Source organism: Caretta caretta, chromosome 27 (genome assembly GCF_965140235.1).
Source record: "Caretta caretta isolate rCarCar2 chromosome 27, rCarCar1.hap1, whole genome shotgun sequence".
Lineage (NCBI taxonomy): Eukaryota > Metazoa > Chordata > Testudines > Cheloniidae > Caretta > Caretta caretta.
The window spans coordinates 12,948,501-12,973,817 of NC_134232.1; the positions used below are offsets into that span (position 1 = coordinate 12,948,501).

Here is a 25,317-nt window from a genome sequence, read left to right on the forward strand (position 1 = left end):
GCCCAGGCCAGGCGGCCAAGTACCCAGGGCTCAGACACACACAGCCGGGCTCACACACACTCACACACACACAGCCGGGCTCTCACACACACACAGCCGGGCTCACACACACTCTCACACACACACAGCCGGGCTCTCACACACACACTCACACACACACACACAGCCGGGCTCACACACACGCACTCTCACACACACACACAGCCGGGCTCACCCCCCCCCCCAGGCCAGGCGACCCACAGGGCGAGGATGTTCGGCAAGCGCATGGTCCCGCACAGCGTGGGGGTGCTGTCGGCGGCCGAGCTGGGCTGCCTGGTGAAGGAGCAGGACGTGGTGCGGCACGAATCCTTCACGGCCGAATGGAGGGACCTGTCGCTCTCCACCAGGCCCGAGGAGCGGTGAGTGTGGGGCGCGGGCACCCCGGGCAGCGGGACAGGGCGTTGGGCTCCTTGTGCCCCCGTCCCTGGGCTGAGTGGAGCCCTGGGAGTTTCCGTGGAGGGGCAGCCGGGGGGCCCTGGAGCAAACAGGACCCCTGCCCTGGCCCCTCCTCCGTGCCCAGCCAGCCTGGGGCAGAGGGGTCGCAGCCCCTGGGCACAGCGGTGCCCCTTCCCCTCTGCAGCCCCTGCCCAAACCTGTCCCCCTGCGGCTGCCCCTTCCGCCGTCCAGGAGAGAGGCAGACCCAGCTCTGGGGCCGCGCTCCCAGCCCCCAGCCCTGGGTACAACGTCTGACTGGGGGCAGGGTGCGGGATGGGGTGGAGCAAGGCCCCCTCTGTCCCCCCCCAGCCCTGGGTACAGCTTCGACTGGGGGATAGGGTGGAACAAGGCCCCCCTCTGTCCCCGCCCCCAGCCCTGGGTACAACGTCTGACTGGGTGCAGGGTGCGGGATGGGGTGGAGTGTGGCCCCCTCTGTGCCCCCCCGGGCCTGCAGGGCAGCTCCCCTAGCGCGGGCGTCTGTGGAGCTCAGGGCAGAAGGGACCCCAGAGTCTCTCGCTGCCCCGTGGCCCCAGGGGTCGCAGCCCCCCAGCCTCAGGGGGTGGGTTGGGTCCTTGGGCTTGTCTGGGCTCCCTGCTCCCAGGAGGCGATGGGGGGGCTGCCAGGGGCTGCTCCCCGGGTCCCTAACATTCCCCCCCTGCCCCCAGCTCCTGCCTGCGGGAGGCGGACGATCGGCGCAAGGAGACGTACTGGCAGCAGCAGGAGACGCGCTTCGTGGTGCAGCGATCGCCCGGGCTCCTCATGCGGCTGGGCCGGCTGGGCGAGCCCCTGGCCCGCTACCCCCTGCCCTACCAGCGGGCGCTGCCCCTGCCCCTCTTCGTGCCGGCCGACCTGAGCGCCAAGGCCGAGCGGGGAGCCACCCCGCCCCAGCTGCGCCACAGGATGGACTTGGAGACGGCCCTGGCCGGGGGCGCCCTGCCCAGCGGGCAGTGCCGGGACAAGAGGGCCGTGTCGGAGATCACCAAGGAGCTGCCCCCCGTCGTCCAGCCCAGCCGGCCCGACTTCGGCAAGGGGGACTTCCCCCGCTCCCTGTCCCGCTCCCTGTCCCAGGAGGCACAGAGGGGCTGAGGGGCCGATTTCCTCAGCCGGGGCTCTTCGGCGCCCACTTGAGACAACGCCCAGAGCTAGGGTTGCCCAGGCCCCACCACCTTGTGCTCTCTGTGTTCACGCTGTGTCTGTGTGGCACCCATGGCGGCTGCCAGGGTGGAGCTGTGCCCTGCCATGGGCTCAGGGCACCACCCCAAGTGCCCGTCCCCAAGCTTTCCTTCAGTGCCAAGGGTTTGTGCCCGGTAGGAGCTGACAGGCTGGAAGCAGGCTCTACTCCCGTCTGTTAAACCCTCCAGTGGGCTCCTGGTTCCAGCTGGGAACGGGGGCTCCTGGGTCTGGGACACAATGCGGACGTCTACACGGCACACCTAGCCCCAGCTCTGACGTGGGGTCAAGCCCAAGGCTCCATTTCGCCCACCCAGACTCGCTTGTGGAGCCCGGCCTGCCATTGCTGTGTGGACCCTCAAGTGCAGGCTTGGAACCGAGTCCATGAGCCGGGGTCCCATGGTGAGCAGTGTAGACATACGCAGGGGCAGGACCTCTGGGTTGTGTTCCAGTGAGTTAGACAGGTGAGGTCATGCCCAGGGGGCTGGGGGATGGTGCCCCGGCTGCGAAAGGACAATGCAGGAAGGGATGGAGCGAAGGGGCCACTGCGGGTGAGATGAAGGGGAATCCCAGCCCCTTCACCGGGCAAAGTAACCCACATCCCGCCACCGGCGTGGGAGCCCTGAAGCACCAGCATGATGGGGAGGAGCGCCCTGGGGGCTGCAGGTCCGTGATGGGGGAACTGCGGGGAAATCAGCCCGGGGTGGGAGCTGGCAGTTGGGGGAACCGTGGGGAAATCAGCCCGGGGTGGGAGCTGGCAATTGGGGGAACCGTGGGGAAATCAGCCCGGGGTGGGAGCTGGCAATTGGGGGAACCGCGGGGAAATCAGCCCGGGGTGGGAGCTGGCAATTGGGGGAACTGTGGGGAAATCAGCCCGGGGTGGGAGCTGTTGGCTGCTGCGGTGCGGCTCCGGGGGTGAGGGTGGTACCAGCTGCTGTGCGGGGAAGCGGGGGGAGAGGTAGGTTTCTATCCGCGTGACTTTTCCTTGTCCTGCAATAAAACTCTAGTCTCAACCCCAACGTCCCGCCTTGGTCCTATTCCTTTGAAATGCGCGAGCAGTCGCTGGGGGGCAGCCTGCACCGAGCCTGACCCCCAACAGCTGGATGGGCTCTGAGCTAGCCCAGCCACGGTGCCAGTCACAGCTGGAATTGCCCTCTGCCTGGCATGGCCAGGCCTGCTTCCGGGGCAGAGCGAGGCACAGCGTGGAGGGGCCCGGCACTGTACCCTGCTCCCCCAGTCACAGCCCAGTGAATCCAGCTGAAAGGCTGATGAAGTTTTGCACCGAGAGAGGTGGCCATTGGGCTGATGGCAGAGGGGCTGGGGCCCCCGTTAGCCCCTCTCCTTAAAAAGGGACAGGGTGGGGAAAGGAGCAGGGACAGGAGCCATCCCAGCAGCCGGGAGCTCAGTGGGTCCCCCGGGGAACGCTGCCGTCAGGCCAGGCTGGAGGGAACTGCAGGCCAGAAAGCAATTAAAGGGAGCCAGGAGCCTGGCGAAAGCCCATAGCTGGCGCTCCGGGGGGCCAGAGGGTACAGCTCCATTTATTAAAGGGGCACGGATGGTTTCATGACCATGACTTGTAGCAGTGTAGGCCTGGGAGCCAGGACTCCTGGGTTCAGCTCCCAGCTCTGATATTTGACCCCAGCCCAGTGCCTCAGTTTCCCCACAGGCCCTGCTCGCTCCCTCCGTGCCCAGAAGCCATGGAGGTGTGAGGCCTCCAGCGATGTGCTGCCAGAGCCTGAAGGCAGCAGCGGTTTGGGCAGGGCCAAGGGTTAACGGGCTGACAGGAGACAAGGATCTGGGCGGGGGGGTCCATGTTCTGTTCCCCTCGCCCACACACGCAGCAGCAGGCTGACCCTGCCCTAGTGTAACCCGCACGAGCAGAAGTGACTCCTTGTCTCCCTCCAGAGGCTGGCCCACAGAAGGGGTTAATGGGCTGGCTACAAGCTGTGGCTGGGAGCAAATCCTGCCAGGCCGTTCCCGGGGCCCAGCTGAGACAGGACCTGCTCCCACTGGGTTCTGGCCAGGATCAGCCCCTGGCGGGCAGAGGCGGGCACGGCCTCCCAGAGTCTCCTGCCTGAAGTCCCATGAAGGAACCGGGACTGGCCCTTCCAGAACGGCCTCCTGTGCTTAATTATAGCCCGGGCAGGGATCTGCTTTCAGAGCTGGGAGCAGGCCGGGCCCCCTGCCCAGCCAGCATGGGGGTGGGGGGGGGGCGCTGTCAAGGCAATGGCTCTAAACAGAGGCGCTTGGCAAGTGACCACAGCCTGCAGGTGACCTTGCCGAAGGCTGGGCGCTGTTACTTTTAAAGGCAGCGTGTCTTTCCCCCCCCCCCCCCCCCCGCCCCGGCTTCGTCCCGTGCGAGCGCTGGGTGCGAGAACTGCACGGGCCGCGCCACGTGCCCAGTGGGCAGAGCCGCCCAGCCACGTGCCTGCTGCCAGGGCCGGGAGGGCATCCCACACTCAGCTCTGCTGGTGCCCCTCTGGCCCGCCCCACACGCCGCCTCGTATTCGAGCCACAGGCTCCCTCTCCTTGCAGCCCTGACCTGGCCCCTCATCCCACCCCCCACCTCCTGCTGCGCCAGCCCCGGGCGACCCATGGGCTGAGCGTTACTCAAGCGCTAACCCGGCAGTTTGCCGTGGCTGGGCAAACAGCCCCCTGGGAGCCGCCCTAGCTCATGCCAGGTGTGAGCTGGCCCCAGTGCCCAGCGGCCTCAGGGCAGAGCAAGTGTCTGTGTCCCCCGCCCCTGCGGCCCTGTCAGCTGCCACCTGCTCCTGGCCTGGGAGCAGAACTTTAACAAGGCCATAAACAGCTTCTGTCCTTGGCACAGCCAGGCCTGGGGGGGAGCGGGGCAGGGGGAGGACCGGAGGTTTGGCCAGAGGCTCTTTAACCTCTGCAAGAGCAGGGGGAGGGGGCACCTGGCATGGCGTTCCCTGGGAGCTGGTCATGCGTCACCCAGGGGTGGGGGGACAGTGATGCTCCCCCCGCGCCCACCCAAAAGGCAGCAAACTACTCCTAGCGGTGGCATCCGTCTATCTCCCAGGTGCCCTTGGGCACCAGGGGGCCAGTCTTCAAGCGGAAGCTGCCTGCCAGGCTGCCCTGATCCCCAAAATTGGCAGGCTTTCTGGGGTGGGAGCATGGCCTGGACCCAGTGCCCTGCACCCCAGCTGGGGGGGGGGGCAGGCAAGCTGCCTGTCAGGGGCACAGGGGGCCAAAGGGGGGACTTATATTAGCGCTGGGTGGCTGGAGGCCAGCTCTTGAGGGGCAAGCCAGAGCAGGTGCTGTAGGCGCAGGGTGGAATTAGGACCCAGGCGTCCTGCTGCCCAGTCCCCTGTGTAGCCCCAGGTGGGCCACCCTTGTATCGGTGTCGTCATTGTCACCTGCAGGGCACACCCAGCTGTATGCCCGTGCCACCCCCGGGTGCAGCCTGCCAAGCAGAGCTAAGCCCCTCTCCCCCCGCCATTGGCAACTCACTGCAGCGTCTCCCTGAGCTCAGCTGGCAAAGGCCTGGGCCCTGGGGAACCAAAGGGCCTGAGGCTTCACCGGTTTGCTGGGGAGAGTTGGGGGGGGGGTGTTAGCCAGGTGCCTGGCATGTGCTGCAGCTGGCAGCAAAGGGGCTGCCCTGTGGGGTGATGGCGTTATGGCAGGAGGCGTCACCTGCGGTGGCAAAGTCTCACCCCTTCACCTTCCTCGCGTGCGAGTGGTCAGTCTTTGAAGCAAACGCTGCATCCGTGTGAGGCGCGGGACACGCTCCTGCCGGGGCGCTGTGGCCCGCGGGAAGGGTTTGCTCTCCGCCTTGTTTGCCAAGTGACGTTAAGTCTGGGGTGCCAGGGGCTTCCTGGGAGCCAGGCGGGGGGGGGTGTGGGCTGGGTCTCCCAACTCAGGCGGGTGCCTGCCTGGCGTACGTGACCTCCTGTGAGCGAGGCGGGGGCCATGCGGTGTGAACGACCAGACCCCACTCGGAAAATAGCCAGGGTCAGCGTCACGGCTTCTTTCTCAGCTGGGAGGCTGACCTGGGGGCGTGGAAGGGGGGGGACTCGCCTCTGCCAAGCCCCAGCAGTGGGAGGGGGCAGGAGCAGATGCCAGGGGAAGCGCTGGTGCCCCGATTGCAAAAGCCCCCCGCCCCACCTTGTGTGCCGGCTGCAGCTGTATGTCGAGAGTCAGCAGCGAAGCGGGCTGGCCTGGGGCCCCAGCTCTGGCCCGTGCCCCGGGCTCCCCCATGCCAGGATGGCTACCACGGCGAATGGAAGGAGCGAGTCATGCCGCCTTTCCTCCGTTTATTACCCAGACGGACCGAGCGCCACGGTAACAGCAGCGGGCCAAGCAACACGGGGACGCTGACAGGGAATTCCTCACCCCGGACTATCAGCCCAGGGGATTCAGGCTGCAAATGAGCTCCCGAGGTCAGCCCTGTCCTGACATCTGCAGGGAGCCGCTCGCCGCCCTCACGCACCAATCCTCCTCCTGCAGCGCCGGCCAGCTGAGCCTCGCCTTGCGCCTCCCCATGCCAGCAACTGCAGCCTCCCGGGTCTGCCGCATCTCCACTGAATCGCTTGTCCTCCCCGGGCTAGGGACATGATCCAGCTTCTTGACTCTCGGTCACTTGCATTAACCACTAGCCCACATTCCTCTCTGAGAGCTGGGAATAGAACCCAGGAGTCCTGGCTCCCAGCCCCTGACTGCTCTAACCACTAGCCCCCACTCCCCTCCCCCGCTGTGCTGTTAGATCCGAAGCTCATCAGCTGTTGTGACAGCTGATTGACAGCCCAGCCATCAGCATGCATGGCGCTGTACGAACCCACGGGCCCTGCCCCACAGAGCTCACAGCCTAACTCGAAAAGCCACACGCAGCCACGGCGTAACCTCGCTGAGCTTACACCCGGGATGGCTTTGGCCCTGGGATGGGGCCTCTACAGTAACCCCGCGTTGCCCGGCTCACCGTGGGTACTTCTCATGCAGGGGGAGCCGTGAGCTGGGAACGCAGAGCCCTATGGGCAGGTCCGTGCCCCGGCCCCTCAGCCCCTCTGCGCCTCCTGGGACAGGGAGCGGGACAGGGAGCGGGGGAAGTCCCCCTTGCCGAAGTCGGGCCGGCTGGGCTGGATGACGGGGGGCAGCTCCTTGGTGATCTCCGACACGGCCCTCTTGTCCCGGCACTGCCCGCTGGGCAGGGCGCCCCCGGCCAGGGCCGTCTCCAAGTCCATCCTGTGGCGCAGCTGGGGCGGGGTGGCTCCCCGCTCGGCCTTGGCGCTCAGGTCGGCCGGCACGAAGAGAGGCAGGGGCAGCGCCCGCTGGTAGGGCAAGGGGTAGCGGGCCAGGGGCTCGCCCAGCCGGCCCAGCCACATGAGGAGCCCGGGCGATCGCTGCACCACGAAGCGCGTCTCCTGCTGCTGCCAGTACGTCTCCTTGCGCCGATCGTCTGCCTCCCGCAGGCAGCAGCTGGGGGCAGGGGGGGAATGTTAGGGACCCGGGGAGCAGCCCCCGGCAGCCCCCCCATCGCCTCCTGGGAGCAGGGAGCCCAGACAAGCCCAAGGACCCAACCCGCCCCCTGAGGCTGGGGGGCTGCGACCCCTGGGGCCACGGGGCAGCGAGAGACTCTGGGGTCCCTTCTGCCCTGAGCTCCACAGACGCCCGCGCTAGGGGAGCTGCCCTGCAGGCCCGGGGGGGCACAGAGGGGGCCACACTCCACCCCATCCCGCACCCTGCACCCAGTCAGACGTTGTACCCAGGGCTGGGGGCGGGGACAGAGGGGGGCCTTGTTCCACCCTATCCCCCAGTCGAAGCTGTACCCAGGGCTGGGGGGGGACAGAGGGGGCCTTGCTCCACCCCATCCCGCACCCTGCCCCCAGTCAGACGTTGTACCCAGGGCTGGGGGCTGGGAGCGCGGCCCCAGAGCTGGGTCTGCCTCTCTCCTGGACGGCGGAAGGGGCAGCCGCAGGGGGACAGGCTTGGGCAGGGGCTGCAGAGGGGAAGGGGCACCGCTGTGCCCAGGGGCTGCGACCCCTCTGCCCCAGGCTGGCTGGGCACGGAGGAGGGGCCAGGGCAGGGGTCCTGTTTGCTCCAGGGCCCCCCGGCTACCCCTCCACGGAAACTCCCAGGGCTCCACTCAGCCCAGGGACGGGGGCACAAGGAGCCCAACGCCCTGTCCCGCTGCCCGGGGTGCCCGCGCCCCACACTCACCGCTCCTCGGGCCTGGTGGAGAGCGACAGGTCCCTCCATTCGGCCGTGAAGGATTCGTGCCGCACCACGTCCTGCTCCTTCACCAGGCAGCCCAGCTCGGCCGCCGACAGCACCCCCACGCTGTGCGGGACCATGCGCTTGCCGAACATCCTCGCCCTGTGGGTCGCCTGGCCTGGGGGGGTGGGGAGGGGTGTGAGCCTGGCTGTGTGTGTCTGAGCCCTGGGTGCTTGGCCGCCCGGGTCAGGGTTTATAACGCCTCCCTGCTGCTATTTCCGAGCCGCGTCGTCAGGAGCTATATCTGCCCCACGCGGTCACGCTCCAGCACTCCAGACACCGGACACCACCCGCGTTTGCTGTTTACTGGAAACCAGCTCCGGCCTGGCGCTCGCCCTGCCGTGCCAACGTTTATACCCCTGCCCCTCGCGGAGCCTTTGGGAAGCTGCAGGGGTCTCAGCTACGGGGTGTGTGTGGTGGTCGGGGGCGGTGATCCTGGGCCACTGTCCATGCCAGGTGGCCCCAACCCTTTCGGAGTGTGAATTAACCCTTTGCAAACCCCCAGCCCAAGGCTGGAGGACAGGGCTGGTCACAGGGAGGTGAAGTGATCTACTCTGGGTCACAGAGGGAATCAGTGGAAGAGCTGGGAATAGCCAGGAGTTCTGATACCCTCGCCTATCCTGCTCTAACCACCAGACCCCACTCCCCTCCCGGAGCTGCGAATGGAACCCAGGAGTCCTGGCTACCAGCTCCTGTACGCTAGACCACCATCCCCTTCTAGGGCTGGGAATAGAACCCAGGAGTCCTGGCTCCCAACCCACCCTGCCCCCGCTGTAACTGACTAGATCCCGGGCCTCTCCCTCCCACAACTTCAAAGGCCAAGGCTAGTGGGGAAAAGGGGTGGTGGCTCTTTTAAAGGTCTCCCCCTTGCCTCAGAGCTGGGAGGGTGGGGGCGATACCAGTGGAGCCGGCCGGCTGGCTGGTGGGGCCCAGGTGAGCCAGTGGCCCCTGGATGGCAGAACCCAGGTGTCCCGAGAAAGCATGTGGAAGCTGGAACTAGAACTGGGGGCGGTTCTCGGGTTGGGTTTCTCATTGACGGGCCGGGCTCGGCACTGCCCCAGGCCATGGAGCACAGGGCCTGCTGGTCTCCAAGTTTGGGGGTTGAGCTTATCCTGAAACCTGACCCCGGAGGCCCCCTGTGTTAGTGGTCCCCTGGCTGGTGAGCTCCCAGCCCCTTGTTCGGTGGGCCCACCCGGGGGCAGTGACAACTGAGCGAGCCCATGAGCTCAGCACACTCCGCCGGCCCAGAGACGCAATGTGAAAACCTCGCCCAGCCGGGAGAATATGTGCTGAGCAGCCCGGTCTGGCTGTCCCGCCGGGGACAAGGGGATGGGGCTAATTATAGACACCCTGGGTCCAAGGATTCCTGGGGGCGGGCGATGTATCAGCATGTGAAAGACTCACACTTTCCGGGTGGAGAATTGCGGCTTAGAGCAGGGGGGCAGGGAGCCAGGACTCCTGGGTTCTATCCCAACTCTGGGAGGGGAGTGGTTAGAGCAGGCGGGCCCCTGGATCCTTCATGGCCAGTAAGTGGCCTCCAGGTATTGGTCTCAGTGGGGAGCCAACGACTGACCAGGCCGATCAGCTATCAGCCTGACCCCAGCAGCCCACCCATGCAGCCAGCAGCAAGTGACAATTCCCACCCCCCGCAAAAAGCCCGCCAGCAGCTCACTGATCAAAACACATTTGCCCCGCCAGAGAGCCGGGATCGGCCCCAGTTAATGGCCTTTCGCTGACATAATTTATGAGCTGAGGCAGCTTTTCCAAAACAGCCTGAAAGCACCTGGGGCTGCTAACCCGTTCCAGGCCTGGCCTTATCAGCTGCACCAGAGCTATTTCACAGCCACAATTGACAGGGCCCCGAGGCCGGCCCCCCTTGCCCGCTAACTCCATTACCACCCTGGTTTGCATTGTGCCAAGGAGCCCCTTCCCATCACGTGGGTGGGGGGCTCTGAGCGGATCCAGCTGCCATGAATGGGCTGGGAGGGGAGCTGGTTTGTTCCTGCCTGGGAGTCTGAAATCAGCCAAGAGGCTGAAATTGGCGAGGGGAGGTGGCAAAGGGAAGCCCCCTGCCCCTTCCCCATTGGCTGCGGTGGATCTCCCCCCCGCCCAACCAGTGCCTGGGGTCCTCAGGACAGCCCCATCTCGCCCCTGGCACGGGAGGCACCAGGGAGCCAGGGTGGAGCGCTAGGGATGGGTTGAGCAGGCTGGCCAGCTGGTGGCTGAGAGCTGGGGTCCTGCTGGGGCAGAGCTGCCTCCCCCGGAGCACATCACAGAACCACCCTGCTGCTCAAGTGCAATTAACGACCTGTGTTCCCGAGGGGCCCATGTGGAAAGGAATCAACAGAGCTGTGGGTTGGGGGGGACCCATGGCTGCGATAGCAGGGGGCTGTGGGTGGGGACTGAGGGGCGCCGGCAGAGCTCTGGGGGGGGAGCACAGGGCTGCAATAGCAATGGGGCTGCAGGCGGGGATTGGGGGGCACCGGCAGAGCTCTGGGGGGGGGAACACAGGGCTGGAATAGCAATGGGGCTGCGGGCGGGGATTGGGGGGCGCCGGCAGAGCTCTGGGGGGGGGGGGGGGAGCTGGCACTTCCCTTACGCTCATCTTCACAAGCATTACGCTCACTTGTGCGGAGCCAGACCCCGTCAGGAAGCTGAGCCGGTCGGTGTGGAAGGGCAGCTATGCCGGAGCGGCAGGACGCAGCTCGGCCCCCCCCCCCGGCGTTGACACTAACCTGGTTAGCCGGGATGAACGGCCACAATAAAGTCGCCTTTCAATATGCTTGGCAAATGATCATCCGGTGCAAGATAAACTAATCTCCCACCCCACCCCCGCCGTGTCTCTGGGGCCTCCATTAACTTCCCTAAAGGTCCATCCAATCACTGCACAACAAGCTTCCTCCCCGCCTGGCTGGGCTGGGGGGCCAATGTGTTTCGGGGAGCGGGGGCGGGAGGAGGCAGCTAGAGAAACGGCCTCAATTTCCATCCGCCCTGCGGGGAGCACCAGGTCCCATCTGCCTGGCGCACGTTGGGCCCTAATCAGATTGGGCCAATTAGCACATTGCGACGCCCTGAGCCACCCAGGGCAGGGGCTATAAAGGCCGCTCCCTCAGCCCCAGCTGGGCGTGAGCCGGCTGCTGATCCCCCAGCCATGAGCAGCATCGTGGCCGTCGGGGAGAGCTACCAGAAGTTCAACCCCAGAGCCTACCTGCAAAACAACTACATGCCCCCCCGGGCCGACTTCAGCTCTGAGGACTGCGTGGTGCCCTGGAAGCTGCGGTGTCTGGCTGAAGCCTTCACCACAGGTGAGGGTTGGGGTGGCGGGGTGAGACGACAGCTGTAAATGAGCCTTTAAAGGGCTTTGCAGGCATCAGTGGATGAAGCCTCCGAGCTGCCGTGGGAGGGGAGTGTCACGGCCTCCCTGTTACTGATGGGGAAACTGAGGCACAGACTGATGCCATCACTCTCGCTGGGCCGCCCAGGGAACTGGTGGCAGAACTGGGAGCAGAACCCAGGAGTCCTGGTGGTAGGGTGACCAGATAGCAAATGTGAAAAATCGGGACGGGGTTAATAGGCATCTCTATAAGAAAAAACCCTGAATATCGGGACTGTCCCTTTAAAATCAGGACATCTGGTCCCCCTATCTGGTGCCCAACCTCCCACTCTGATCGCTATGCTCCGTTCCCCTGGCAGCTCGGGGGAGAGAACCCAGGAGTCCTGGTGCCCAGTCTCCCACTCTGACCACTATACTCCGTTCCCCTGGCAGCTCGGGGGACAGAACGCAGGAGCCACGGCTCCCACCCCTCACCTCCGCTAGGCCGAAACTCTCCATCCATTTCTGCTCTCACAGCCTCCTCCACTGCAAAGCAGGTAACCAAAAAACTCGCCCACCCCTCAGCACACGTCCGTCTGTACCGGTCTCCCTCGCCCCCCAGGTGACATCCACGGCCGCACCCTGATAGACGTCGGCTCCGGCCCCACCATCTACCAGCTCCTGAGCGCCTGTGACCACTTCGAGGAGATCATTGCCACCGACTACCTGGAGGTGAACCGGGCGGTGCTGCGCCGGTGGGTGCAGGGCGAGCCTGACGGCTTCGACTGGAGCCCCTACATCAAACACGTCTGCCGGATTGAGGGCAAAGGGTAGGCGGCTGCGGGGAGGGAGGAAGGGGGCAGGCTGCGACCAACTGGTCGGTGGCCCCAGAGCCGGGGGAAGAGCTGCTGGTGTGGGGTTCGGCTGGAGGCAGCCCCGGGCAGCTTGTGCGGGAGCGAGGGGCGTTCGAGCAGGACTGGACGCAGCAGCTGCTCTGGCTGATGCTCCGTGGTCCGGGCTGTTTGTGTGACCTGAGGGTGTCGCTTGAACTCCCAAAAGGTCGCTGTTTGCTGGGTGGAAATGGACGGGGGCGGGGGGTGGATTTAGCAAGTGGGTGACAAGCGGGGGGGGGTTGCTGAGCCCCAGAGTTAAAGGAGCCAGGGAGGCCTTGGAGTTGTCGGCCAGCACGTGTCACATGGAGCGCACCGCCGCCCCAGCCGTGTCCCACACGTTCACCCACACCCCGACACCCCCTCACCCCCCCTGCTCTTTGAGACTCGCCCCCCGCCCCCAATCGCTGAGGTCACCAAGTCACTGCCCCTCCAGCCTTACAAAGTTGACACCCAGCAAGCCCCAGTGTCCTGGGCCCGCTAACCCACCGCCTGGCCTCACCCCCAGGGGCTTTGCCCTGCCAGCCAGAGAGGCCAGGCAGCGTGGGCACCAGCGCTCCGGCTCAGCGTGACCCTCGCACCAGGGCTCTGCCAGGCTCTGGCTTTCGAGACTCGCTCATCAGCCCTGCTCCGAAAAGCCAAGCTGAGCCGGCCTCCCGGGCTGGAGGGCAAGTCTCCTGCAGCAGGGCTGGGGGTAGGAGCTGCTCGGGCAAAGCAGATTGCTGGCTCCAAAAAAACCAACCAGAGAGCGTCGGCGATGGTGCGGGGGGGACGACTCATGCGTCTGGTCACGTCACTGCAAAGCCCCCGCATTGATTGCGACCAGGGCACTCCTCAGGGTACAGATTGCTAACCAGCCCCAGGGCCAGGGGCTCTGCCTGCCCTGCTTGGGAGCAGCGAGTGACGGGGGGCGAATGATCTTCTGAGTGCAGAGAAGTGTTCTGCCCACGGGCTCTGGAGTCCCTCCCGGCTGTAGCTCGCCCAGACAGTTATACAGCTCCTCAGGGAAGCGGCTGAGCACCTGGCCAAGGAGCCAGCTAAACAGCCTCTCCCTAGGAGTCTCAGCGGCGGAGACGGACCACAGGTGGGTCCCTCTTATCACCACAGCATCTTGAGTGGGCATAAAAGTCTCACCCCGCCCCATCCGGCACATTTCCAGGGGCCAGTTGGGCCAGAATTCCCCTTTGGCGCCTCTGATCCTGTCATCCCCCTTAGAACACCGTAACCCCCCACTCCCTCCTAGGTGCGGCTGCGTACACTACCCCCTGCTGCCCATTGCTGGACTCCCCTGCCCCCTTTCTCATGGTCAGGCCTCATTCTTTTCTGGCTTGCACAGGGAGCAGTGGAAGGAGAAAGAGCAGAAGCTCAGAGGGAAACTGAGGCAGATCCTCCCCATCGACGTCCACCAGCCCGAGCCACTGGGCTCCCAGGTGGGCCAACCGGCCGACGCCCTGGTCTCCACCTTCTGCCTGGAGGCGGTGAGCCCTGACCGGCCGAGCTTCGAGAGAGCGCTGAGTAATGTTACCACCCTGCTGAAGCCCGGGGGCCATTTCCTCCTCATTGGTGCCCTGGAGGAGTCTTTCTACCTGGCTGGTGAGGCCAAGCTCTCAGTGGTCCCAGTGAGCGAGGCGGACGTCAAAGAGGCCTTGAGCAAGAGCGGCTACCACATCCACAACTTCCGCTCCTACCTCATGCCGCCCAGCCTGAAAATTGGCGTGGATGACGTGAGTGGGGTCTTCTTTGTCCATGCACAGAAGAAGCCTGTGGCCTGTGACTAGGCAGGCCTGGGCACTCCTCTTGTTCTTTGCCAAGATGCACGTCCTACAGCAAAGTGAAGCTTGGTAGCTAGTAATGCAATAGATGCATCCGTCCTAGGCAGATAACCTGACATGCTGCGTGATTCTCCTTACGGCCCCCTCCGCCCCCAGCTCCAAAGCTCATCTCCTTCGCACGTGGTAGCCGATTTAGCAGTGAAGGGGTTAAATGAAACTGGAGGCAGGTGGATTAGCTGGTTCTCTGAGAGGCTCATAAATTCTAGGCTTCTATTAATGGCAGGTCCTGTTCCCCTATGTCTGCCGAGGGCCAAGCATGGCTTGAGCAGTTACTGGAGTATCAGGCAGGGTTGGCTTTCGGTAGCACCTTGTGCCGTACAGAGTGAAATCCTACTCGGGGCATGCATTTCGAGAGCCCCCTGATCAGCTCTGGGTGCTTATACAGCACTTTGCGGGGGGGGGGGGGGGTGTTCAAAGTGCTTACATCATTCAGTTAATCTGCCAACCAGCCTGTGAAGCAGATCTGCCTTACCACCCTTGTTTTATAAACAGGGTAACTGAGTCACAGAAACTAAGTAGGGGCTAGTTAGAGAGCGAGAGCTGGGACTAGAACTCAGCCACTTCCCAGTTCCTGATCCTGCACTCAATGCACTGGTTTCTCCCTCTCCACATAGTTTTCCATGACATGCAGCCACCTCTGGGGCAGAACGCAGCACCTGCTAAAGGGCAGACAGTAACATTCCACAAGAGTTTAGAACAGGTAATGAAAAACCGCCTCCCACTCCATCTGAAAGTGAAAGGGGAGTAGGAGGTAGGCAGAATATAAATTACCCAATCTGGAATTTCATTGTATAGGGAGAATACAAAACTAGGCAGAATTTCAGCAGGATTCCAACTTCAGAATTAGTGCAACTTAGTTTTGGTACCAAACCCATCCGCTGAAGACTTTAGTGAGAACCTCAGATAATTTAGGCCCAACAGTTAGATTTTTACTGTATGTTTAAAGTACATTTCAGAGAAGCTACCAATGATGAGATGTTTTCATGATTGCCCATGGCACTTTACCTAGACATTTATTTTGTGGCTATAGACATGTTCCATGGTGTTCTCAGAGAGTGATGCACTGTGCCTTTGTTTTACTGCATGAGAATCCATTGAAAATAAAAGCTATAAAGTAAAGGCAAACGGGGCTGTCTAGATTCACTTGGAGTTGGGGAAGCGTAAATGTTAAACAAACAGCCCACAAAGCAGATGCATGTCTCGATTTAAGTAATCCCAAAGTGGTTAATAGTTCAGCTGACAACTTTAATAAATACAAGGTGTTTAATTTGGAACTAACCCTTTAAAGAAATGTTTTGGAAAAAAACAAAACAAAGGGCTTTCCCCAAGATGGGGGGCACAGGGACCCTCTCTAGTTAACTCTCTCTGCAAAAAAATTGCCTGGAAGCCAAGGGTGGGATTTTATGGTGCTTAATTGAGGGCAGAGCACCACCCTTAGCCGGGCTCTCCAATTTCCTCTCGGGGCTGCAGCAGCAGACGCAGGACCTGCAGGTCGCATTGGTCAGACGTGAGGTGGCGTAAAGACACTGTCTTTCAGAGGCCCGACACTGTGCCCGCACAAGGTCACGGAAAATGGATGGGGCAGCTCCGCCACACCATTGGAAGTCAGTTTTACAGGCTGTCTCTTTACCGTTTCCTGTCAGCTCGTGCTCCTTCTTCACCCTGCGCAAATACCTGCCTTGGATCGTGCTGTAAAAACAGCCACGTTGGTAATGACATCACCGCTTCTTTAGCCACTGGGTCACAATGGTGCCGGGCTGGCCTCATTCTACTCGGGGGTTAGTTCTTGCAGTTGGGCATGGTGAAGGAATTCAAGGCTTCAAAAGAGCATCCAGTCTTTAAATCCAATCCCCGCCCCAGCGGCGGGCCAATGAGCTCAGAGGGATTTCGGCTCGCGCGAGGCCAGTGAGTGTTACCTTACTAGCCAGAATACTGACATTACACCCCTCAGCATGGCGGGTAACCGCAGGGGACAGGACAGCGGGCCCTGTTCACGGGACTAACTGATCACCAGGGAGGTTAGGTGGAAATTCCTTTCCCTTCCCCAGCTTCAGCTGCTGCTGGGAGGCAGGAGATAGGTCTGGCTGTGTCATTGCTGTGCCCAGTTACAGCCCCCACCCTGCATTCCCCGTTCCTGTCCCTAGAGAGGGATTTGGGGCAAAGTGCACAAGCTGCATTAAATAAAGCAACTAGTTTGATTTAGAGCTGTTGCATCCTTAAGCACAGAAGTTTCCCCAGGGCCTGACTGCCAGGTGCTCCCTTACATCATGTCAGCCTCAGCCCCGGAAAGCATAGTTCAGAGTCCTCCTGCCTTTGAGTTTCCGATTTGATCGTACGGTTTTCTGCCTTGTCTAAAGAACGTCATAACCACGCCATCCAATCCAAACCCTGGAAAGGCCGGCAATCTGGCCCGAGCTTTATCCCAAGAGCGTAAGCCGAATGTGACTGCAGCTCCAGGTCTCCTGGCTGGCCCCTGGCCACGCGGTTTAGAGGATGGGGGCCAGGAGAGTGGCTGGGATCCTGCTCTAATCAGGGTTCCTGGTAGGAAGCCCAACCCTGCTCCCAACTGCAGTGGAAGGGAGTCTGTCCATTACTAACCACAGGAGGTCCGAGAGCTGGCATCACCAACCCATCTCCAGTTCCCATCTCACCCTCGCTCCTTCCAGTCAATTCTCCCTCCACCCCAAGCCAGTAACTCCTGGACCTGATCCCTGGATGGAGGTAGCTGCTTCCTGGCCATGACCCTCCCAAACCTGCCCCCCAGCTGGCCACATGACAGCACTCCATTTAATTCAGGATTTGAGGCAGAGAGGGGATTAAAGAGTGGTTATTATTAATATTTCTGGCAACTCCAAATGGTTTTTCTTTTAGGTGGAGATTTGGGGGCAAAAAACCAACAGATGAAGGGGATGGAGATTATTAGATTAATTACAATTTTATTCTCAGAGAAACCAGGACAACAACAAAGACAAAGGTTCATTTGCACCGTTTGCAATAATCGCCGACTTGACCCAAGTCTAATACAATGAACTGATCACGCTCCAAAGAGCTGATTTAAGAAGTGAAACAGCAACAGAATACACGTTAGTCACAGTCACCTCCCCACACGACAGGTGTGTGGGCTGTACAGTGATAAAAAATCTGCCCCCATTCCCTTATTACCATGATATATACAGATTATCCCAACCCATCACCTGTATAACCAGAGAAGGAAATATCCTCGGAAACGGAGGAGGAAAAAGAAACTCACAAATCTATGCTCTCCCCCTTTCCCCCGCAGCAAAGCAGCTGCTCCCACCAACCGCACTTTCCGGTCACCTTCAGGAAATTCTGTTACCAAGCCCAGCTGAAGTGGCTGGCAGGGGCGATGCCAGTAGAATGTCCGGTCACTTTCCATGTGAAAAACAAATGCCAGGCTCCGGTGATAGCTACGAGGGTGAAAGGCCAGCGAGCGAGCACACAATGTGCTGCGTTGGCTGGAAGCTATCTGGGGAGGATGTGCTGTTTGTTTTCTACTTCTAAAATTACCCACTGGGACGTTTCAGTAAGAAGTTGGCACAGAGCGCTCAGAGGCCACAAGCTGCCTTTGCGGCCGGGGTCAATCATTTCTCTCTCTCTCTCACACACAAACACACACACACAAAAGAAACTTCACCTGCTTTCACTGTACGATCACCTGTTGTATACCACTGCCCACACAGCCAGTCTGTTCTTGGCAAGAATTTCCATGAGAAGCCTCCATTACAACCCTGCTAACTACAGCGTCACACCAAATGCCTCCTCCTTGCTCTGGTACAGCACTCTGGTGGAAAGCCACGGGGAGGGAGGGGCTCACGGATCAAGGCCTCCCAGTGCAATAGAAGTTTTTAAACTGGCCCGAAAACTATCTGCTCCAGCACACGCGCACACACAGTGAGTAAGGAAAACTAAGGTTTAAAACCAGAGACAGGGCATTTTTTTTCCAGAGATGCTTCCCCCGAGACTCGGAGCACAGTGACTACAGGAGACCAGGCTGGAATAAGGCAAAGCCCTGGGATGGCTGCTGGATGGAAAGGTGAGGTCAGAGCCTTGGGCCTGCAGAGCAGGTGCCAAGCCCTGGAGCAAGTGGGAAGAAGGGACGCTGGCTCTTCAGGAAGTGGGGGAAGCAAGGGAAGTCCTGCTAGGCCAGTCTCAGGGGACAGAGCAGGGGCTGGAGTGTCAGGAGGCCCCGTGCCAGGAGGGAATGCTGGCATCAGCCCCACCCCCACCTGGGAAAGCCCAGCCACGTCCCAGCACTATCAGAAGAGGATGGTACCGAGGCCTATCGCGACTCCTTTCAGTAACAGGCCAATGCCCACCAGCGACCTAGGAAGCAGCAGATATGCCAGTTGGTGCCGACCTTGGCAAGCGAGCCCAGCTGGCCTATTGCAGCCCCAGCATAAGGAAGGCAGGAGGTTCTACCAAGGTGAAGGAGCCATTCTCTGGACCAGGGGTTCTCAATCTCTCTTTCTGAGCACCCCCCAACATGCTTTAAAAATTTCATGGCCCACCTGGGCCACAACTGCATATCCAGTGGATTAAAAGCTAGGGCCAGCATTAGGGGGTAGCAAGCACGGTATGGCCCAGGGCCTGATGCCACAGGGGGCCCCTCGAAACTAAATTGCTCAGGCTTCAACTTCAACCCTGCTCTCTGGTTTATTTTGGCAGACCCCTGGGCTGGACACAGCTCTGGACACTCCACAGCTCTGGACCACTGCATGCCAAAGGGTGGGACTGCGACTGGAGATGAGCGAGAGGAGGGCCTAGCCTTGTGGAACCGCATGTGCCGCTGCCAGGAAGATACCCCGAGTCCTCAGGGACAGAATCCCTCCAGGGAAGAGACCAGGTAAATCCACTGGCTGCAAGAGAGGTCCCAGCGAGTCAGACATGTCACTGCCCAGCCGGGCTCAGCCAGAGAAGGACCCCACTACAATGCACTGAATGTGGGAAAAGCCTCAGCCAGTTCCAGCCACCCGGCGCCAGCTGCCATCCCATCAGCTCCACTCGCCCCCTCTCACTGCTCATGATCAGTGCACATCAAGTGCAGAGGCAATGCAGGGGGACACGTGAGCCCCCCCGGTGTCTGCCCTCCATTTAGCACTCAGGTTTTCAAACCATGGAGCCCACCGTTTGGAAACCATCGCCTCCTGCCAGGAGCCGGAGGATTGGAAGCTGGTGGGAAGCTGCCCAGCCTGCTTGGGTCCCTGGCTCTCTGGGCTGTGGGAGCCGGAGCGCTGGCTGGCTGCCTGGTTCCTCTGCTCCCCGAGCCTGGCCACCTCTGCACGGCTGGGTGCTCCCCAGGCAGGGTGGGCGGCACAGCTCCAAGATGTGCCCGATGTGTTCTTGCCTCCCCCCGAAGGAGCCCGGGGCTGACCGGTGACCCCCCCAGGAGCCAGCCCCTGCCAGTGGAGACCAGCTGTCATGAGATGCTCCCTGAGGTGCTTGCTTGCCGCTGCCCTGGCCCTCCTGCTGCTCTTCAGCCCAGAGGACACGTGTGAGGCAGGCGCACCCCACCCCTCCAAATCTTTAAATTGTATCCTGCCCCCCATCAAGAGTTGTGCACGGTCTCTAATCACGCCACTTCCAACATGAAATTCCAGGGCCTGACTTGAAAGCTGGCCTGCCTAGTACTTTCAGCGCCGATCCGATGCAGAGCCTGGCCCCGGCTGCTCAGATCCACCTGCGTAGGAATGGCCCTTCCTGTGCAGCGGGTACTGCACCCCTCCACAGACGGCTCTCATCCGGCAGGAAGAGGATTCTACTTGTTTACCTTGAGATTTCCCTGCCCTAGGAGCTAGCTGGACAGGGCATTCTCCGCTAGCCAGACGACAAAGTGCTGCGGGAGTCATACAACATCTCCGTTTGCTCATTCTGGATATGGCTCTGCAAAGTTACGGGCTCCTGCACCAGGGGTATGGCTAGTCTAGGATCTCTGTAAAGCAAGATGAATGGAGGATACCAGGTTAAAGAGTGTTTGGAATTCAGAGCAGGGGCTAATAAGTGATAAGGACCAGGATTGTGCTGGCCTCTACTTTTAATTTTCCTAAAGCTTTCAAGGTGGCTTGTCTGGACTGATCTTTCCACAGATGTCTGGGGAACATGCAGAAGTCACTCTTTGCATTAAGCAGCTCAGTGCAGCTGGGCAGCGGTGGAGTTTACAAGCTCTGGAATTGGAGGAGAGCCAGGGCATTGGGTGGTTTCTCTGGGAAGAAAACAGGCAGGTTAAACAAGGGGGAGGCAGAAGAGAAGAGAGACACACATATGTAAGGCTGGGACAAACATATGGGCTGTAGAAGATTTTCTCATCACCAGGACAAGGATGTTACAGGCAACTTAAGTTCAACAGTTTGGTTTTTGAACAAGACAAAGCAGTGACAGAGATACAAACTGACAGACACCTGCCCCTAAGCAGGGGCAAACATAATGGTATGTAGTCAATTACACCTGGATGCACGCACGCACAAACACACACAGAGTTAGCCACCACTAACAGTTCTCTGGGGTTATCACCATGCTGCCATAGTCTCTAATTTCCACTGAACACAAGCTATTGTGCTAACTGCGGTCAACATAAATACAAGTCTTCTAGGTAGCCCCTTGCCAGGTCTTCCCAGCTTGGCTCATGTTCTCCAGGCCATCGTCCTTGCAGACTTCTGTACAGTCCAGTCCACTAAGCACGGATGCCTGACCTCCTGTCCACCGACTGCAAAGGGCTTTGGATCAGAGCCTTAGGCAGTCCTAGCTAAGTCAATGGAACCACTCAGGTCCTTACTGATGAGCAAGCAGCACTGACCCCGCAAAGCGAAGGGACCAAGTTCCCCAGACTCATTGTAGCTCAGGTCCCTGGTGAGTTCTTGGCTTCCTGTCCCTTGTTTGGAAGAGCTTGTATATTACCCTCTTCTCTCACGTCACATCTGTGCGTTAGGTGGGCAGCCAAGCCCAGCCATGGAGGTTACCCAAGGCTGCATCCACTTCCCAACTGGAGTGCGATCCCTCCCACCCCGCCCCCAAATCACACACCTGGACTTTATCTTAACCATGGAACTAAATCTAATTTTGCAAACAAGCCCTCCCCCCCACACACACACACACTCCCCCAAATCAAACACTGCAGCCCCATGCAAACTTAGAAGTCTGAGCTAATAACTCCAAGCCTTTAACAGAACCAGGAACGGCCTGGCTGTCTCTAACGGGGTCACACGCAGGCTGGGCCCATTCAGACACAAGGCATGAATTCTCTAGGAGACCATACAGCACACTACAATGGAGGACACCCAGATTCATGGTCTCTCCAAGCCAACGTCCCAAGTCCGCTCTGGTGGCACAGGGCACATCGATGCCGGACTGCTTTCACTTCTGTCTGTACGAAGCTCAGGGCGAATGCGAACCAGCCCAGCTGGCCGGCTGCAAGCCTCATGCAGGGAGATGGAGAGAGTTTGAAATATAAATGGCAACGCTCGCCACCTAGTGGTGGTACAGCAACACAGCAATAGTCATAACTTTTGCGATGAGCAATCATCTACTTCATTAACTTCCTTTGGCAATCAGGAAGGCACTTGCTGATCCCTTCGGCTTTCTGCCACATTCCTGGTCTCTCTGCTTTTACAAGCAGAGCCCAGAGCACTCAGACTTTCACTTTACTCAGTAAGACCCTAATCCTGTAACATACAGCAGGCCACTGACTAATGCAATTGCAAAGGGGGTGCCCGGAATGTCATTATGCGCAGAATGGTCCTGTTCTTCTTTTCATTTGCTTCCCTCAACAACTGGAATAATGTGGGGGGGTGTCACCCCCCACCTCTAGCCAGGAGGTCCTCATCTCAGCCCTGCAGGGAGCCCCTTCTCAGCACTTAACAGCCAGAAAGGATGGTGCACTAGCCACAACATGTGGGTGATTTAAAGTGGCATGCAGGGACTAGGGAATCTCTGGGGGTCCTTAATGCCCCCTCCCCTTGCAGAAAAGGGGCATTTTCCCCTATAGGGCACACAGGATTCATCAGAGCAGGTTTGTCAAGGAGCGGAAAAATAAGTCAGCCTGACATTTCACACTGCACTGAGATTTTCAAAGATTGCACCAAGTATCCCATTTCAAAAAAATCCCCTCTGCACAGCAAAGAGCTCCCACATTCACCCCAAGTGCCCAATAACCTGGGAGATCCACCTCCCCACAACTGCTGAAGAAGGTGTCCCGCACGTTCTAGTCTCAGAGGACGAGTGAATCCAATGTACAGAGCAGCGTATGCCCTTGGCCCACCCATCTTATTTACACATATTAACAATAACCCATTTCAGCAGTGCCGGACTGCAGAGTTGGAGGTCCTGTGGGCCACACAACTTTATGACCAGATGTCCCCACCATGTACTCGCGACATCTTCCAGTCTGCCGAGTCACCAGTTGGCCCTCCAATATTTCCCACTTAGTCTGAAATCCCACAGCAAGCTGAGAATCAAACAGATTTCATAACAGTGGAAACGGAAACGCACCATGTTGCCCGGTAGCACAGAAGAGCATTAATTGCAGTGTGTGCGGGGGAGCGCGTGGGCGAGATGGATCATTGATGTTCTAATGGAACAAGTCATGGGATTAGAATTAAAATTTCTGAAGGCAAAAAAAAGAGGAAACAAAACTCAGCTCCGGTGGAGGGGGACGTTTACCCAGGATTCGGGTGCACCCAGGAGGCAAAGAAGGCAGAGAGCAGGTCTTGGCACAGCACATATTATGGACAGGGACGCAATGAAAGCGCCCAACATCTCCGCTTCTCGAGAGCCTTGAGACCCGGCATGCTGCTGGGAAAGGAGCTCAGAAGGTCTCACGTGACAGTTTCCATCAGGAAGGGGATCGCTCCTCTCCACACAACAGGCCCCCCCTACAGCTTTAGTCTATTTTCAGAATGTCCGAGTTTGCCTTCAAGAGGTACAGGCTGTCATCACGGAGGAAACTGCAAGGATAATGGGAGCAGCGTGAGCGGGTTAGAGGCAGCGTGGTGTGGCGGGGAGGGGGTCTAGCCAGAAACTGCCCCATTTGAACCCAAGCTGTTCCAGTGGCAGCTAGTTCAGGCTAATTCCAAAAGAAAAGGGTCTTTTTTGTCGGAAATATGCAGTCAATGCAATATGGAGTCAGTGCCCGGGCAGAAGGGACACCAGGTCACCCAGTCTGACCCGTACCAGGCCACCACCTCCTCCCAGCAGCTGCACTCTGAACCCACCATTTTGTGTTCATTACTGAGAGCCCCCTCCTCAGCAGCTGGAAGTCCACATTACACCAGCCATGGCTCTGAACCTAAATCCCCTGCACTTTGGATCCACCATACATTTTGGCACCGACTCCGTGTCACTCAGATCAGAAGTTGCAAGGAGGTTGGGGGTGCTGGCACCCGGGTCAGGGGACCAGGAAGGCGGGGGGAGAGAGCTTTGGGAATGGGATGAGTCTTCTCTTTGGGTGGGATAGGGTGGACAGTCACACACACTGGGTGGGTGATGTCCAAATGCAGATCCTGGGGAGGGAGAGATAAGGGGGGGGCGGGGACTCCTGCACAACTGGACACAACACCGCCCCCACCCCCCCAAACAGGCCTACCCAGCACGAGCATCCTCGGGCAGAAGTGAAGCTCTGAGCTCCTGTCTGCAGCGGTAGCTAGGCCTGGCTGCCAGCAAGCAGTTCTCTAAAGGGCACCACTCGCATAATTAGTTCCAACCGCTCTCACCCTGTTAGCTTGTTAACTGTAATGAGCTCACATGACATTTACTCCATCTGAAAACATGACCGGCGCCAAGTCCCTGCCCTGCATTTGCTCCTGCACTGCCGACACAGGCGGCTCTGCACCGGGGGCTTCCCTGCTGGGTTACTGGTTTGGGCTATGCGGGCTGGTGGGACACTAACGGGGCAGAATTACCCTCATGCTAAGGGATCCCGCACACTGTCTAGGTACTTGTATGGCCCCCGTCCCTAGTACTGGAGCACCTCAGACTTGTTAATGCACTTACCCCCATGGTACAGGTAGGGAAACTGAGGCACAGAGACAGTAAGTGACTTGCCCAAGATCAAACAGGGAGGCTGTGGTCTCCAGAGTCCCAGGCCAGCAGCCTAACCACAAGATCTCCCTTCCTCCCTGCTCTCAGTGTTGGTGGGTTGTAAGATCTGCCTGTCCAGACTATGCTCCCATTTGGGAAGAACTCACCATGAAACTGCTTCTTATTGGGATGCCAAATGCTAGAGACAGTTCTCACTTTGAAGGGAGAGCGTCTTTTAGTGAGTCAAAAGCACCCCTTTCCAGGCGTGACTTCGTCTAACCCAAACCTGTCAAGCTGGCGAGATCGGATGGAGCTGTAGCATATGGCAGCCTGGCTGCATAACAGGGGATTACGTTTCAGAGCTTCTTGACGGGCTGTCTGCGTTCTTGCTGTAGCCATTCCAGGGATTGGATCTCAAAGGGGGGAGTCGCCTGGTAAATAATTACACAGTTCTGTCACCCAAACAGCCCCCCAGAGACCGCGTACCCGAGGCTGACCTGTAGAAGAGGACGTTGACAGGAATGGTGCTGATGTGCCAGATGGCGTGGGCGTCGAAGATCCAGAAGAAGGGCGGGAAGTCCAGGAGCTCGAGCAGCGCCAGGCCCTGAAGGAGCAGCACCACCACCATGCACTTCCACACATACGGGAGGCGCTGCTGGTTCCTGACGCACCAGCCCAGCCACCAGAAGAGGTTGAGAAGGCCTGGAAGGCAAGCGGTACAGGGCGGAGGATCTCAGGGTCACAGGAAGCAGGACTTGCTCTTTGGGCTGGGCGAATGTTTACTGCTCAGACAAGGGCAGAGGAAGAGTCACCTCTTCTACTCCACATCCACACAGTTACCCCCCCACTCCCACCTGGACCCTCCCCATGCACTCAGTTCCTCTTACCGATTTCGCTATCCAGGACTGGGCTCCATCGAGAGCTGGCCAACGCCCCGACCACCCTTGCCTCCCCTCCTCTCCCACAAAGGCTGAGCTCACCCTTTGGGGGTGTTTCCGCCCTCTGCCAGAACCTGGCTGTAGACACCGGGCCCTGGAAGTGACTCAGCCCTCGCTTCACTCGCCCGCAGTACGGCTCACAAGCCGATGCGAGTGTCATTTAAATGTGCCCCTGCCACGTCGTTCGCTCCCCTCTCCCCTGCTAGCCCCAGAGCAGGCAGCTCTCAGATCCCTGCAGTCTCATTGGGATTGGGGGAGGCAGGGGGGACTGTGCTCCCCTCCAGCCACACCTGCCAACCTTCCCGCTGTGCCTTCATGTTGCCACGCCCCTTCCTCTTCACCGCCCCCGATCCTCTCACCATAGTCACCTATCCCCACTCCCCAGAACACTTCAGCCTCTGGGGAGTTAACCAGCTGCCTGCCACTCAGCGTCCTGATCACTT

At 60.0% G+C, this 25,317-nt stretch overlaps 3 protein-coding genes across 7 annotated transcripts in view; 2 read left to right on the plus strand and 1 right to left on the minus strand.

Moving 5' to 3' along the window:
* On the plus strand, positions 1-2,377 carry TCAP (titin-cap). Its single transcript, XM_048830440.2, has 2 exons — positions 1-398; positions 1,140-2,377. Exons 1-2 carry the CDS (start codon positions 250-252, stop codon positions 1,558-1,560), a joined length of 570 nt encoding a protein of 189 aa, XP_048686397.2. The 5' UTR covers positions 1-249; the 3' UTR covers positions 1,561-2,377.
* A 3,527-nt stretch (positions 2,378-5,904) lies between these two features.
* The window catches only part of PGAP3 (post-GPI attachment to proteins phospholipase 3), a 34,557-nt gene continuing 15,144 nt past the window's right edge, over positions 5,905-25,317 (minus strand). For 3 of the 5 annotated variants that reach the window (XM_048830155.2, XM_048830154.2, XM_048830153.2), the window contains 2 exons: positions 24,434-24,638; positions 16,824-22,864 (listed from right to left, as the gene is read on the minus strand). In XM_048830155.2, coding sequence (XP_048686112.2) covers positions 22,853-22,864; positions 24,434-24,638 — 217 coding nt within the window. In that variant the 3' untranslated portion in view covers positions 16,824-22,852. Of the gene's footprint in view, positions 7,078-7,818; positions 7,991-16,823; positions 22,865-24,433; positions 24,639-25,317 lie in introns of those variants that run through there. The other 2 variants (XM_048830147.2, XR_007353839.2) reach the window with 2 other exon arrangements.
* Positions 10,974-15,032, plus strand: PNMT (phenylethanolamine N-methyltransferase). Its single transcript, XM_048830156.2, has 3 exons — positions 10,974-11,177; positions 11,808-12,015; positions 13,412-15,032. Exons 1-3 carry the CDS (start codon positions 11,024-11,026, stop codon positions 13,851-13,853), a joined length of 804 nt encoding a protein of 267 aa, XP_048686113.1. The 5' UTR covers positions 10,974-11,023; the 3' UTR covers positions 13,854-15,032.